We start from the raw sequence: 17,186 nt of genomic DNA, 5'->3' as shown, positions 1-17,186 counted from the left end.
AACCTCCTTGAATAATTCTATATGCATAATATAGGCTACCCAAAAAGATTAAATTAACAAGAAAAGGTACAACACACAGTACTGTATCATCAACATGTCTAATATATTAGCAATAAAGATTCCCTATGCTGGTCAGCAGCTAAAACAATCGTAAGGTTTGATTTGTGTAATCAAAATACATTAATGTATTAAACTATACAATGAGTTATATGCAGTGTTATCCAGTTAACATACTGTAATTAGATGAGTGACATACATACTTTAGTCCTTAACACGTTTCTAGTCTTCTATTAAATTTCCTCGACGTGGGCACCATTATTACCTCTCTCGCTCTCTCTCTCTCTCTCTCGCTCTCTCTCTCTCTCTCATGCTCTCTCTCTCTCTCTTGTCTCTACAATGTCAAATGATCCTGTGTGAAAGCGCGTTCTTGAAGTTCCTGAGTTTTTTCGCTCGAGTTGCATAACTTGCGCGAAGACGCGTTTAAAAGGAAAAGCGCGTGTTTCCGCGGCAATTGCGCCGCCCAATTCGCGTCATTTGCATCGCCCGGTGCGAGGACGCGTCTGATTGCGTCTTTGCATTGACTTTGTATGTAATCTACTCGCGCAAATTGTTGAACTTGCGTTGGTGCGTATGCCCCATAATAAATGGAAACACATTATTCCCTTCGCGTCAGTGCACACGCACCAGCGTAGCGAGTACACACGCACAAGCGCAGCGGGTACACTGGCACGAGCAGAGCGAGACCTTCAGCCTATGTGCCGGAGCTTAGCCCCGGACGGCCCCGGCCCAATTTGAACCCTGGGTACAAGTATGCACATTTTACACTGTAAAAATACTTTGCTGCCTTAAAATTTTTTGTTGAATCAACTCAGATTTACAAGTCATTTTAACTTTCTATTATTTATCTTGACTAAAGATGAGTTGTTATAACTACAGGGTTGTTATAACTTATAAAATATAGTTGAAAGAGTCAACTTCATTTTATAAGTTGTAACAACTCCTTTCTTGTCAAGATAAATAATAATAAGTTGACATGACTGGTAAATCTGAGTTGATTTAACAAAAAATGTTAAGGCAGCAAAGTATTTTTTACAGTGTAGGTACAAAACTGTACTTTTTGAAAAAGGCTGCCCCAGTGACAACTTTTGTGCCTAAAAAATAGGCAGCATTTTGGCCAAATCAACATATAATTTTGTTACTTTTACTTAACAAATTAAGTTAAACTAATTCAACTTGTTTTATAAGTTATGTCAACTTATCACAAGCCAAAACTTAAAATAGTAGGTTGGATTGACTTGCAAAACTTGCTTTTACTTGATGCTGCACATTTTTTACAGTGTGCGTAAACAATATTATCCATCCAACCAACATAAATGTTGTTTAAATGTTGTTTGAGCGTTGTTAGGAAATCACATTTCTGTGCATTTTAAAAAAACAATGTTTCTGCTATGCGTTACAATTTTGTGTAAATGTTGCTCTATATGCTCTGCGATCATATCTTGGATGAACTGTTTGCCATTATACAGTGTAGGAGACCAGCGCTATTTCATGGCAATTAGTACGTATTTTACGGAGAGACTAGTTTGTATTAATTCGTACGACCGCATTTGTGATTTTTGTACCCTGCGACATTTGGGTTAGGGGCAAGGTTTCGTTGATGTTTTAATGATAATTGTACCTTTTTGCACTATTCACTTCATACAAATTAATAAAAAATGTGCGTAACATACACTGTAAAAAATTCTGTAGAAATTACAGTATTACTGGGTATTACTGGCAACCAGCTGCCAGTAACTTACTGTAGATTTTACATTTTATTTACTGGCAACAGTTTGTTCAAAGTTAAATGAACATGAAACATTTTCAGTCTTTATCATCTACAGTAAGTTACTGGCAACCAGCTGCATAATTACAGCTAATTTTTACAGTGTACGATTTGTGAGATCATACTGAGGAGACTGGTGCATTTTTATTATTAACTTTATTATTAAGCAGAATTAGAAGATCAGTTCACATGATGTACTTCTCCAGCATAATTTAATTTTAAAGGCTTAGAAAGCTCAAACTTGTTATTAGATGTGTTAAATATAGCCATGATTCAATGCTGAATTAATTAGCAGACAAATAGTTTGGTGTGAAAAGCAGCAAACAGTTACATATTGTCACACAGAGTGACTTGAATTCAGTTGAATAACTATCCTACAATACATGTCAGGAGTTAGTTGAGAAAATGAACAGTGTGGAACTAGTTGAGTTTTGAAGAAGTTTAGTGGTAAGAGACTTTTAATGACTGCAGTATTATTCTTAAGTGTTTAAAATGATGATAATAAAGACTATAGAGTACTGCAGGTGTGCACGGGCATTTAACTGCTAGTGTGTTTATACACTGTAAAACAGTTAACTTAACTCAAACCATTTAAGTAAACCGGTTGCATTAGACCACTTAAGTTTTAAAACACATAAATTTAATTACTGTGAACTTGAGTCATGTGCAATTATGCACTTATATCCAAGTAGTGTGAACTTAAATAAGTGCATAACTGCATGTGACTCAATTTGTTTAAGTTCACTGTACTCAAATGTATGTGTTTTAAAACTAATGCAACCGGTTTACTTAAATGGTTTGAGTTGACTTTTAGGTTTTACAGTGTATGTGTTCATATGTTTTTATGTCATATTTTAAGGGCTTATTCGTCTGCAAGAGCTGATCAAGGCTCCTTCACGGTATAGTATCAAGATCAAAATCCGCCAGTTACCGACAGGAAGTAAAGATGCCCGACCCCTGCTGAAAGAGATGAAGAAGGGCAAAGAGTTTTGTGTGATCTTTGACTGCTCATACCAGACTGCAGCAGACGTCCTTAAGCAGGTCAAACACACAATCTGTCTTTGAATAAACACATGCTCATTAAACAATCACATATGTCGTTTGATTATTAATGTTGCATTTCTATTTATCTTCTGTAGTTGTTGTCTATGGGAATGATGACAGAGTACTATCATTTCTTCTTCACCACTCTGGTGAGTCTCCTGTACTGTTTTTTCTTTTCTTTTTGTTTTGTGTACAATATTGTGTACTTCTAGATCTGTTGTTTTGCTAGATCGAATCTTAAGAGAGGTCAAGTCAAGGGAAGTCATTATTTATATAGGACTTTATTACAATGTTTCATTGCTTCAAAGCAGCTTTACAAGAAAGACTAAGAAAAGAAACAGAAAAGCAAGAAGTTTATTAAAAAATAATATTATTGTAAATCCTATTGTCCTCATAAATAGTCAGTAGCTAGACCGTAAAGCAATTTCTATAATAATAAAACTAGTCTAGCAAGAATAGGGGACAGTGTATATTTCTCAATGTAATGAGCTCTTGTGGGATCATTTCACATATTTCTTATTTCACTCCTTTTTTATGAGGTCCGGTGTTAGCTGAGTTTGGTTTATTATGATCGGCTTGTTTTGCCGTTGTGTCTTGGAGACTCATATGTAAACTGTCTCAGTTCACATGGGAAATGAAGCAGAGTTTTTGTTGCTGTCAAATTTTCATCTTTTTTCATTTTTTTAACATGATGTATTTTTAGAGCCTAATGTTTTAATGATACATTGCAGGACTTGTTTGCATTGGACCTGGAGCCGTACCGGTACAGTGGCGTGAACATGACAGGTTTCCGTCTGCTGAACTTCGACACTCCTCATGTGGCGTCGGTGGTGGAGAAATGGTCCATGGAGCGACTGCAGGCTCCACCCAAACCTGAAACCGGCCTGCTGGATGGAATGATGACAGTCTGTGATCTACATATAATATCAATATATATAATATAACAGATCATATTAATATTAAAGGAATAGTCTACTCATTTTCAATATTAAAATATGTTATTACTTTAACTAAGAATTGTTGATACATCCCTCTATCATCTGTGTGCGTGCACGTAAGCGCTGGAGCGCGCTGGAGCGCGCTGCGACGCTTCGATAGCATTTAGCTTAGCCCCATTCATTCAATGGTACCATTTAGAGACAAAGCTAGAAGTGACCAAACACATCAACGTTTTTCCTATTTAAGACGAGTAGTTATACGAGCAAGTTTGGTGGTACAAAATAAAACGTAGCGCTTTTCTAAGCGGATTTAAAAGAGGAACTATATTTTATGGCGTAATAGCACTTTTGGGAGTACTTCGACTCGTCTGAAAAGTCTGCTCCCCTTCTCACTCTCATAATGGGAGAGGGAGGGTGTTACTGCGCCGAGTCCAAGTACTCCCAAAAGCGCCATATTATGACTATTACGCCATAAAATATAGTTCCTCTTTAAAAACGCTTAGAAAAGCGCTACGTTTTATTTTGTACCACCAAACTTGCTCGTATAACTACTCGTCTTAAATAGGAAAAACGTTGATGTGTTTGGTCACTTCTAACTTTATCTCTAAATGGTACCATTGAATGAATGGGGCTAAGCTAAATGCTATCGAAGCGTCGCAGCGCGCTCCAGCGCTTACGTGCACGCACACAGATGATAGAGGGATGTATCAACAATTCTTAGTTAAGATAATAACATATTTTAATATTGAAAATGAGTAGACTATTCCTTTAATCTATTCATAGCTTTACAAAACAACATGACAGCATTATAATATGCTACTGTATGGTACTGAATGAATGACATTTAGCATATGTTTAGTACAGTCAATGCATTTTCCTCCTAGGCTAAAAAATATATTACTTTTATTTCTATCGTATTACTGTGCAGTAAAACCGATAAGCGATATGAAAACACTTTTATGTGTACTCAGATATGCATTTGAATATTTAGTTTAAGTCACACTTCTGATGGTCTCTGTGCACCGCAGACTGAAGCAGCGCTGATGTATGATGCTGTGTATATGGTTGCTGCCGCGTCTCAGCGGGCGTCTCAGATCACAGTGAGCTCGCTCCAATGTCACAGACACAAACCCTGGCGCTTCGGCTCACGGTTCATCAGCTTGTTTAAAGAGGTAACAATACACCTGGACCCCAACATAGTTGTTTTAAAGGAACAGTTTACCCACAAATATATATTGTATAGACTATAGTGACACAACCCCTGTTCACAATGTACAAAAATATGGATTATTTTTACTCAAAAACATGGACAAAACCATCCATTTGGTTAACTTAAACCAATGGTTTACACAATCATAGGTTTAAACAACCCAGCTGTGTGCCTTTTATTGCATTCATTCATTAATAATCTTTGTTTTCCCTTTAAATGAAATGAGGGTGAGTAATAATTAGTGATGCACCGATGTATCGGCCGCCGATATTTATCGGCCGATTTTTGATGAATTTGAAACCATCGGCATATCGACAATAGCACGATAAAGGCAGATACCGATTGTTTATTAATTAACTGCATAAAGAAATCCATTATATGTAAAAAAAAACGAGTTAATGTTGTTATTATATTTATAATTATATTCGTTTTAGCTTAAATTGTGCCTCTCTTCTTATGTTGATCAGTTGAATGTTAATTAGATCCAATCCATGTTCAGTCAAAATAATTTGATGCAGAAATAAACTAGCAAATAGACCAACTGTATAGTATTGTATACAAGTGTTTAATGTCGATATCGGTATCGGCCAGAAGTTGTCTGTTTAAATCGGTATCGGCCCAAAAAGATCCTATCGGTGCATCCCTAGTAATAATGATGATAAAATGATGATAATGAATTTTTTAGACTGATCTCATGGAAAGTCGTGTTATAGTCATGAAAATTTTTATTCATTTATTTGTGTCCATGGCACGAAATTCTGCTTTTTCGTTCTTTGGGCATGAGTGTCTTTTTCCTGTCACTCGTGTCACGAATTTCTATAAATAGTTTTTCGTGTCCATGGCACGACTTTCTTTTTCGTGTCATTTTATGTATTGTTTTCGCATAGTTTTTTCCTATTTTCTTACCATTGTTGCTTGGGTTTGGGGTTAGAATCACTTTCTGTTACATTTTTAGACATCCTAACCGAAACCCCAAATCTACCCCCAACCGACAATGATTTACAAATAGGGGGAAAAAATTAGAAAACAATACATAAAAGGACACGAAAAACTATTTATAGAAATTCGTGCTGAGTGACACGAAAAAAAAACATTCGTGCTCAAGGCACGGATAAAGGCTGAATTTTGTGCAATGGACACGAATTAAATAATCACGTTTTTTGTGACTATAACACGACTTGGCGTGAGATCATGTTGGGATTTTTACTTTTATTCTTTAAACATTATTGGGTGATTTTCCGGGCAGGGTTTAGAATTAAATGGTTGTTTTAAGATGTCATAATTGAAAACAGGTTGCATTGACATATCTTAAAATATATCAGTGCCTTTGATTTATCTCAAGATGCACACCAGTAATGGTTTTTTGTAAGGTATATTTAAAAAAAAAAACACTTACTGTAAATGTATTAATATAACTATGACCTGGGCCGGGTTTCCCGATAACGATTGATCTTAGCACTTAAGAGCGCTTTCTACGAGCTACATAACGAACATTCGTTGTTCATTTACGTGCGTTTCCCAAAGATGCACGTGAAACGATCGCTCGCAGCTGGGTTTTAAGTGCTACTTACGAGTCGCTATCCATTTGTCAAGTGCTGAAATGTCACCTATAGAATGACTCGAATTTGTAGCAGAAGTTTGTTTAGGCTAATGATCTTTAGCCGATGCGTGCACTAATATTTTTTATAATATTTTTATTATTGTTCAATGACTTTTTAAATGTTTTAAAATTGTTCATAATGAAATATTCTTTTTTCCTTTTTTGTTCATTTAGTCATTTAAGTTTTATTTTTCATTTGAATTTGAAATATATTATATTAAAGTAATTTAAACAAATAAGGAAAGAAAACCCCAATAAATAAATATAGCCTACATTTAAAACATTACATTATCGTCATTGCAGGAGTGTAATTTGCTGGTTGTCCTGCAGGTGACCTTGTAACTCTGTTGTCTTACAATGCACTTATGAATGAACCATTACTCCAGACCACTCGTAGAACTACGATGATTTTTAAGTGCAACTTAAGCTACGAAGCTTTTGGGAAACGGCCCGTAATTCTAAGATGATTCGTACGATCGTTTTTACGATCTACTTAGCCTTACGATGCTTTTGGGAAACCCGGCCCTGGTCCTGATTTAAAGGTGTTGTGTGTAAATTTTAGAGGCATCTAGTGGTGAGATAGGGAGTTGCAACCAACAGCCCATCCCTCAATTTCAAAACGCATAAGGTAGCCACCACAGGACAAGCATGTCGTCATCTGAGACAATGTAGGGATGAAAGACGATCTATAGAACAGTTTGTCCATTTAGGGCTACTAGAGCAACTTCCATATAATGGGGCGTAGCCTACACACCAAAGTAAATTCAACGATTTCACGAGTAGATTACATACAAACTCAATCCAAAGACGTGAATAGACGTGAACCCGTGCAGGGCGATGCGAATTATGCGAATTGGGTGGTGCGAATGCCGTGAAAACACATGCCATTCGCCTCAAACACGTCTTCGCACAAGTTGAAAATATTTAACTCAAGCGAAAAATTAGCATGACACAGAAGTTAATCCTGCGAGTAATTTAGAGCGAGGAACGCAATGCTTCAAGTTTGGTGTTCAAGCAGCATAAGGGGACCAGCGGTGTATGCAGTAGGGATGCACCGAATCCAGATTTTTTAGGTTCGGCCGAATCCCGAATCCACCGTTTAAGATTCGGCCGAAACCGAATACCGAATCCTACTTGCATCCTTATTCTATTAACACAGTAAAACACATTAATGAAGTAAACAACGTCCACAGCAATGTATTTTTTCATTTTATTTAATTTTAACTGTACATTATTCCAGGATGACAAGTTGGAAAAACTATTTTGACAATAACCATAAGCCTATGCATAATGAAAGCGATGCGTTGCGACACGCTCGTTTTTCCAATAAGCAAGCAGCTCCGCGCTGAAAACTATATTTAACTTTGAGTGAGAATGTCAGTTTTCACACGGCAGTCACTTTACAGTGGAGGAGGGGCGGGACATTACCACAGCAACCAACCGGCTCACAGCAGAAGCGTCACAGCTACCAAGCGCTCGGCTGAAAAACAGCTGGCATTTGGCGTCCTCAAGGCGTTTTCAGCCGTGTTTAAAAGTTTTGGTGTGTCCAGCCCCTAAGGCTCACCGAAGGAAAAAGCTCATCTCCACGTCAGCACCCGATGTGTGTAATCAACGGCCGCGTGACGTCGACCAGCGTAGCGCAAGCCTAGGGTTCGGTTCGGTGGAAAAAAAATCTAGGGCTGAATCCGAAATCGCATACTTACTGTATAGGTACTGAATTTCATTGTGTACCTACTTAACGTGCGCTAAGGCAGTATGTACGTTCGCGTTAAGTATGTACAGCATTCGCCATGTTGACGTTATCATGTGACATATGACGTAGTAGACTGACAGGAGGTTGACATCATATTACCGCGAGAGCAACTCGAAACAGACTTCTCCGTGTGATTTCTGGAATCGCTCTCACGGAACTTTGATGTCATCCAGCTGTTGGTTCTTACAGCGGTGCATAAACTCGAACAAACCTAATAACAGACATGAAAACGTATGCGTGTGTATGAGGGACAGGTGCACTAACACCTGATTGCATCAGTAACTTGATCTGTAACAGTGTTACAGATATATTACACACTATTTTGTAGGGGACAAAATAAGTAAAACAAGCAGATTGTAATTTAATATCTATTGTCAGATGACAGCTGTGCTTGAATACAAACTAGACAATGCAGCCAATGTGATTATATACATTTTAGTCAAGCAATCTCTTGTATTTACTTAAAACGACAGGAAACATTAATAAAAAATGAATGAATAAAAGCATCACAATAAATGAAAACGTATTGAAGTGAATCCCATATGAAACAAAACTTTATTCAAATGTATTTTTCTAACAAACCATCACATATTTACTGTCATCTCAACATAGCTGTGACAATTCTACAGCTTTATTTTCATGAATCAGCTGAGAACTTTGTGGTATATCCTGGGTCTGTGAGTGAAGTCAGGGTGCTGAGGAACAGTCCTGTGTAACGTATCAAAATCACCCGATTGGTTAGTCTCCGGTCGATTGCTTTGCTTTCCCGTGGCATCATGGGAAAGCTGGGATTAAGTGTCCATCCGATGCACGCTTCAGAATCGGGGCGGACTCAGTAGGGCATCCGGGGATTTCTCGCCTACTGATTTTATGGATACTGAGGATTCGGACGTACTACTCTGTTCACGGGGTGTTTCCCCTACTACATTTTCAGTAAGTAGGCGGTTTCGGACAATACTCAAGTACACGTGCCTCTGAATCTCGCAAGAAATAGTCCAAAATCCCGCTAATTCTCGCCTACCCTTTTACGTATACTGAGGATTCGGACATACTATTCGTTCGCCTACTGCTTTTTGCCTACTATATAGTATGGCAGTATGCGGTTTCGGATTCAGCCTAGGATTCGGCCGAACCCGAACCCCGTGAAAAAGCCCAGTATTTGGCCGAATCCGAATCCGAATCCTGGATTCGGTGCATCCCTAGTATGCAGTGAAAAACAGCTTATTCTAAGGTAATAAAAACAGTACAGTTTATTGTGTAATATCTTTATACATCACTGATAATATAGTTCCCTTTCAGTCGGTCACTACGACGTCACGTCGTGACCGACGAATTGGGAACCGCTTCGCGGGTGACCTATCTGCTTCGAGAAACCTTTAAAACGCCAATGAACTTGGCATGCAGATAATTGCATCTGCCGGCGCCGCCCCGCCGCGCAGGTATTTAATAAGCGGCAGGTGCAGTTATCAAATCAGCTTTTTAGCTTCGAAAGCTGGCAGACTAAACTGCTCACGAGAAGCTGCTTATCTCTCTTACCTGGAATAGATCTCTGCGTGCTAGTTGGTTGGGCGAAGGCACCACAGCGGGGCTCGCATAGTGTTTCCACCACCTTTGATCTTCGTGATCGCTTTCACTCTTTTTACTTGAGTGAGTGCGTTCTCCTCCCTGTGTGCTTCATCAACTACACATCTGAAAGAGTGATTTCCCTAAAAGAGCTGCAGTTGAACTTGCGTCTTTTTAAAGACAGCCGTTCACTGCTCACGGGCGTTAAGCGTCTTTTTAAAGATGTCTTTCCGTCCGTGTTCGACTTCTGGATGCGGCAAATATATGGGTCCTCGTGATGGACACGATCGTTGTCTCTCGTGTCTTGGTCTCCAGCACGCTGAGGCGGCTTTCGTGGGAGGGACATGCTCCGCTTGCGAGAGTTTGACTCTTGCGGATCTGCGGGGTCGTGTGGCGTTTCTCCGGGAACGCCGCCCTCCGTTGCTGATCACCCCTAAGAAGGCGGCTGTGAAGCTACGGAGAGACGACCTCCGCTTTACGGTGCTGAATCGGCAAGCTGGTTCGTCCAGCGGCTCTCAGCCACCGGATCCGCAACCATCCGAGGTTCCAATGGAGACGGAGAGCGCGCGTTCTGCGTCGCTTTCTACCTCTGTCGGACCTCCCGAGGATTCGATATCTGTCGTAACATCGGAGGGGGGGGCCGTCATTTTCGGACGTTGATCCGGATCCTCTCCCTCCTTCGGGAAGGGTTGCGGTTCCTGATCTCGACCCGGAGATGACAGCTATGCTCGCTCGGGCTGCGGAGACGGTCGGGTTGGAGTGGAGAGCTCCTCCCCCTCCCGTACCGTCCCGCCTAGATGATTGGTACTTTGGGGCTGCACGGGCTTCACAGTCTTCCCCACCGGTGCCTTTCTTTCCCGAGGTGCATGATGAGCTGACTCGGACGTGGAAAACCCCGTTTTCCTCCCGGAACCGTCCGTATCAGCCATCACCCCTCACCTCCCTCGATGGCGGGCTGCTAAAGGGTATGCCGGTATCCCGACAGTGGAGCGTTCAGTAGCGATGCAGTTGTGTCCTGCCGGCGTTTCCTACTGGAAGGACCGTCCTACCCTTCCCTCACAAGCCTGCAGACATTCGTCAGCCCTGATGGAGTCTGCGTACCGGGCTTGTGGGGAGGCAGCTTCAGCCATACATGCCATGGCTTTGTTGCAGGTTCATCAGGCTAAGGCTCTGAAGGACCTGCACGAGGGTGGTCACGATTCAGCGGTCTTTAAAGATCTGCGTGCGGCTACGGATCTGGCGCTACGTGCGACCAAGACCACCGCACAAGCCGTCGGTCGTGCTATGTCCACTTTGGTGGTCCAGGAGCGCCACCTCTGGCTGTGCCTGGCGGACATGAGAGATGCCGATAAAACCCGGCTCTTGAATGCTCCGGTCTCCCAGGCCGGCCTGTTCGGCGAGGCAGTAGAAGACTTTGCACAGCAGGTCTCAGCCACCCAGAAGCAGACTGAGGCTCTTGCCAACATCATGCCGCGTCGGAAGAAACCAACACCTGCCCCGTCGACGTCGGCACCTCAGTCTGCCCCTCGCCGAGGGCGTCCTGCAGCGGCGGCCGCCTCCGTTCCTCATCGGGGCCGTCCTAGGAAGCGAGGAACCGGCCGTCAGCAGCCCGCCCCGCCCGCTCAGCCCGCTAAGCCTGGTGGAAAGCATAAATCTAAGCGGCCCTGAGATGGGCGACCTGGAGGTGGAGGGGATCGCTCTTCGGGAGATGGTGAACGCACCACTCCCCCCCCCCCGGAGGAGGACCGGGTGGGGAATCTTTGGTTTTCGTTAATTTCCGTTCCGCCGGCTTTTCAGCCGGCACCCACAAAACCACAAAAAGAGCGAATTCCTCTTCCTCCTCCAGGTCTTCAGAGGCGGTCGGGTGTGACGGATGGGCTCATAACCCTAAGTCCTCTTCCCCCTCCTCTCTCGCCAGCGGATGTGTTAAGCGCACCGAGATATGTTCATCAGAGTCTTCCCCGCGCAGCCATCCATCAGCGGAGTCAGGTGAGTGCTCATTCTCACAATACACATGTCAACGCAGCTCAAGAGAGCGCGTCATCGAGCACCGCCGTTCCGCTCGCCGCGGGTACTACGATTGTGCCGTTAATTCCCCTCGCCCGGTATCTGGAAGCTTGGCAGCAACTTCCCAGTCCGTCGCGCTGGCTTTTATGCACGATCCGTCTTGGCTATGCGATACAATTCGCCCGGCGACCTCCCAAATTTACAGGCATTCGTTTCACTATAGTGAAGCCCGCCGATGCGCACGTACTACGTGCAGAGATTGCTGTCTTGTTGGCGAAAGACGCGATTCAGCCGGTTCCTCCAGCCGAGATGAGGTCAGGGTTTTACAGCCCTTACTTTATCGTACCCAAGAAAAGCGGCGGGTTGCGACCGATCCTGGATCTGCGCATTCTGAATCGAGCACTTCACAAGATGCCGTTCAAAATGCTTACGCAGAAAACCATATTTCAATGCATTCGCCCACAGGATTGGTTTGCAGCCCTCGACCTGAAGGACGCATACTTTCATGTCTCAATACTTCCCCGGCACAGGCCGTTTCTCCGCTTTGCGTTCGAGGGAAGAGCATATCAGTACAAAGTCTTACCGTTCGGGCTCTCTCTCTCTCCCCGCGTCTTCACAAAAGTAGCAGAGGGCGCTTTAAAGCCTCTCAGAGAGAGCGGTGTTCACATCTTGGCATATCTCGACGATTGGCTCATTATTGCACAGTCGCGTCAAATGCTTTGCACTCATCTAGATCGGGTGCTCAAACACCTCACCCGTCTCGGTCTTCAGGTCAACCGAGAGAAGAGCAAACTGTGCCCGACACAGAAGATCTCTTTTCTCGGCATGGAATTGGATTCGGTCAATCTTACAGCACGCCTCACGGAGGCGCGCGTTCAGTCGATTCTGACTTGCTTGAATACGTTTTCGGGCAAGACTGCGGTCCCTCTGAAACAATTTCAGAAATTACTGGGTCATATGGCTGCAGCCGCGGCTGTAACACCGCTCGGTTTGCTACATATGAGACCGCTTCAGCATTGGCTTCACGACCGAGTCCCGAGGAGAGCGTGGCTCACCGGCTTTCACCGTGTCACGATCACACCGAAATGCCGTCTCACTTTCACCCCGTGGTCAGACCCAGCGTTTCTCAGGGCGGGGGTGCCTCTGAGACAGGTCTCCAGACATGCGATAGTATGCACAGATGCCTCCAACACGGGGTGGGGAGCCACGTATGGCGAGCTTGCAGCTTCAAGAATATGGACATCACCCCAGCTGCATTGGCACATAAATTGCCGAGAACTGTGGGCTGTATATCTTGCGCTCGTCCGCTTCAGCAACGAGTTGAAAGACAAAGATGTATTAGTTCGCACAGACAACATTGCGACTGTTGCGTATATCAATCGCCAAGGCGGAGTGCGCTCTCGTCACATGTCGCATCTCGCCCGCCATCTCCTCTTTTGGAGTCAGAAGAATCTGAGGTCTCTTCGTGCCATTCACATCCCGGGGTCGCTCAACGCAGCGGCAGACGCGCTTTCCCGAGCAGCGCGCCCCGGCGAGTGGCGACTCCACCCTCAATCGGTCCAGCTGATTTGGAGACGTTTCGGCAGAGCGCAGATAGATCTGTTTGCATCTCCAGAAACAACCCACTGTCGCCTATTTTATTCACTGAACGAGGGATCACTCGGCGTGGATGCATTGGCGCACAGCTGGCCGAGAGGTCTTCGCAAATACGCATTTCCCCCAGTGCGCCTCATTGCACAGACATTGTGCAAAGTCAGGGAGGACGAGGAGAAAATTATTTTAGTTGCTCCATATTGGGCCACCAGGAGTTGGTTTCCAGAGCTCACTCTCCTCGCGACAGCCCCTCCCTGGAGGATTCCCCTGAGGAGGGACCTTCTGTCTCAAGAAGGGGGCACATTATGGCACCCCCGTCCCGATCTGTGGAACCTCCATGTGTGGTCTCTGGACGGGGCGCGGAGGTTGTAGGTGATTAACCCCAGGCGCACCATCGCTGCAGCGCAAGCGCCGTCTACGAGACAGGCGTATACGCTGAAATGGAACCTGTTTGTTGTTTGGTGTACTTCCCAACGAGAGGACCCCCGAGAATGCTCGATCAGTATTGTGCTTTCATATCTCCAGCACCGCTTGGAGAAGAGGCTGTCACCATCTACTATTAAAGTAGATATCGCGGCAATATCCGCGCATCACGCACCCATAGACGGTAGATCTGTGGGTCAGCACGATCTGGTCATTAGGTTTTTAAGAGGCGCACGGAGGCTGAATCCTTCGCGTCCTCCCTCTATTCCTCCTTGGGACCTGTCCATGGTGCTGAATGCCCTCCGAGACTGCCCGTTCGAGCCTCTGCAGACGGTGAGTGTCAAGTTTCTCACTATGAAAACTTTGATGCTCCTCGCACTGGCTTCTATTAAAAGGATAGGGGATCTTCATGCATTCTCGGTCAACGATTCGTGCCTTCAGTTCGGGCCGGCTGAATCCAGCGTTACACTGAGACCCCGGCCGGGCTATGTGCCTAAAGTTCCCACCACTCCCTTTAGGGATCAAGTGGTGAACTTACAAGCACTGCCTTTGGAAGAGGCAGACCCAGCTATGGCTTTGTTATGTCCTGTACGTGCACTACGTGTGTATGTGGATCGCACTCAAAGCTTTCGGACCTCAGAGCAGCTCTTTGTCTGTTACGGTGGTCAGCAGAAAGGGAGAGCTGTCACTAAACAGAGGATGTCTCACTGGATTGTAGACACAATCGCCCTGGCTTATGAGAAACAGGGCATTCCCTGCCATTTTGGTTTGAGAGCCCATTCAACCAGAAGCGTGGCTTCATCTTGGGCTTAGGCTCGTGGTTCCTCGCTTTCAGATATTTGTAGAGCTGCTGGCTGGGCGACACCTAATACGTTCACTAGATTCTACAGTGTTCGTGTTGAGCCGGTATCCTCTCGAGTTCTCTCGTCAGATCAGTGAGAACATCGAGGAACGGCTCCTGTGTCGGCTTGGAGCCTTTCTTTTTGGCTGCGCAGAAACCGCACCATTATGGAAGGCCATTAAGGCAAAAACGTTACAAAAAATGTTTTTTGTCTTTTCCACCGCTTGGTGACCGATGTTGCGGAGCATCGGCTGCCAGCCTCTCACTAGATGTATCCTTGACTATCTGGGTGAGGCTAGCACCCACATTGCGCCCCCTAGTGGTTTCTTTGTGAGTATTTCCGTGGAAAGTTTATGATTTACCACGTTTCCCTTAGCGGAGTTCGTTCCGTGCCTCTCTAGTGTTGCTAAGAGAGTGTATTGTATAGACCTCGTGTCTTTTTATCCATCACCTTAGTGGTAGACCCCTAGAGGGTTTTTTTCCGCAGCGATCTTAGTCCCGCCTGACGAGTTCGCTTCCCAGTTCGCCTAGTCACTATCGTGGGTTAAGGAACAAGTAGTGACCGGCCTCTGCTTCAACCCCATTTCCGTTCCCTTAAAGAGGAGAGTCGGAGGGTTTATGCAGGCACTGGAAGGGTCAGCTTCAGTGGCGCTTTGGTAGGGATTCCCAATTCGTCGGTCACGACGTGACGTCGTAGTGACCGACTGAAAGGGAACGTCTCGGTTACATATGTAACCCTCGTTCCCTGAAGGAAGGGAACGGAGACTCACGTCCCGTCGCCACAATTTGCTGTTCCACTGCTGATATCGGCCGGATACTTTTCTTTCTGTCCAGCTTTCTCAGCAAAAATAGCTGATTTGATAACTGCACCTGCCGCTTATTAAATATCTGCGCGGCGGGGCGGCGCCGGCAGATGCAATTATCTGCATGCCAAGTTCATTGGCGTTTTAAAGGTTTCTCGAAGCATATAGGTCACCCGCGAAGCGGTTCCCAATTCGTCGGTCACGACGTGACGTCTCCGTTCCCTTCCTTCAGGGAACGAGGGTTACATATGTAACCGAGACGTTTTGTAGATTATATTTTATTTCTGTTAAGAGATCCTTCTAAAAGTTACACAATGCAAACCCTTTCTGAAAAAGCCACCCTATCATATTTTCTTAAACTTTGATAGAGTCAAAGGCAACAATTAACAATCTCCAGATGCTTTCATAATTGTTTTTTGAATATAGTCTTGCGTCAGATGAATTTTGAGTCAGTAGTCGCAGAAATTATCTTTCCAGATGACTTGTGTGAATGTCCTATTTTTGCAGAAGGTATTGCTGAGTCAGCGTGTAAGACAAAGGGTTTTTGGATGATATCTTAATGACTCCAGTTGAATTACTGAATCTGAGATTTTCACTCAGAGACTCATTACAGTGTCTTCATTTATCGATTCCTCTGGCTATGGCAACATGCCTGAAAATGAAGCCCGAGCAAACATTCGTCTTGGATTCATTCGATCATTAGTCCCAAGCATTAGTAGCTCATATTTGGTGTAATGATGGGAGCAGTAGTGATTAAGGTATGAGGCTTCCCAAAGTCGGAAAAATTATAAGAATCGCCATATATGGGCCAAATGCTGTCCCGATAAAATTGTCACTACTGAAACAACCATAACTTTACCACATGTTTCGGTTTCATAATACAGTTATGAATATCTCGTCAATTAACATAAAACATTTGCATGAAAAAAGTGTTCCTGATGAGTTTTATGGTTATCTGTAATACTGCGATTATCCACTAGACCCAATTTATAAAAAAACTGAAGCAAAAAAAATATTTCTTAATTTTACACTTCATGTATGTTTTAATAATTGTTCTGAATCTGATCTCTAACAAAAATCCTTAACAAAAATGCAATTATTTCAGCTTTTTGATAGAAATTTGATATTTTTAAAGAAAAATACCCATATTTAAGAGTTTATAAACAGATAAAAAAATAAAGATAGGATAAAAAAATGTCCCCATTTTGTTTGTTTATTTGTTTGAACGCAGAGAGTCTGTTATTTCATTTGATATATTTGCATGTTTATTAGGGCTGTCAAAAGAATAATTGCGATTAATTGCATCTAGAATAAAAGTTTGTGTTTAATTATTATTTATATATAAAAAAACACAATCATGTATATTTAGAAACATTTGATTTATAACATTTTTATTTATATAATTTTTTATTTATATATAATATAAAATATATACAGTATATAAATGCAAATATTTCTTAAATATATACATAAATGTGTGTGTATTTATATATACATAATATTTACACACAGTATACACACATATGTTAAGTAAACACAAACTTTTATTTTGGATGCGATTAATTGCGACTTTTGAAACTTTTGTG

The 17,186-nt window shown here is 43.2% G+C and overlaps 1 protein-coding gene across 3 annotated transcripts in view; it reads left to right on the top strand.

Annotated features, from left to right (window-relative positions):
- grik1b (glutamate receptor, ionotropic, kainate 1b) overlaps positions 1 to 17,186 on the top strand; it is a 44,933-nt gene that overhangs the window by 12,485 nt on the left and 15,262 nt on the right. For all 3 annotated transcript variants that reach the window (XM_055197377.2, XM_055197375.2, XM_055197378.2), the window contains 4 exons: positions 2,685 to 2,866; positions 2,965 to 3,018; positions 3,601 to 3,774; positions 4,836 to 4,979. In XM_055197377.2, the coding sequence (XP_055053352.2) occupies positions 2,685 to 2,866; positions 2,965 to 3,018; positions 3,601 to 3,774; positions 4,836 to 4,979 (554 nt within the window). The remainder of the gene's footprint in view (positions 1 to 2,684; positions 2,867 to 2,964; positions 3,019 to 3,600; positions 3,775 to 4,835; positions 4,980 to 17,186) is intronic.

Source organism: Misgurnus anguillicaudatus, chromosome 24 (genome assembly GCF_027580225.2).
Source record: "Misgurnus anguillicaudatus chromosome 24, ASM2758022v2, whole genome shotgun sequence".
NCBI lineage: Eukaryota > Metazoa > Chordata > Actinopteri > Cypriniformes > Cobitidae > Misgurnus > Misgurnus anguillicaudatus.
The sequence above is the reverse complement of the archived record's forward strand: the minus strand, read 5'-3'. Positions and strand labels throughout refer to the sequence as shown.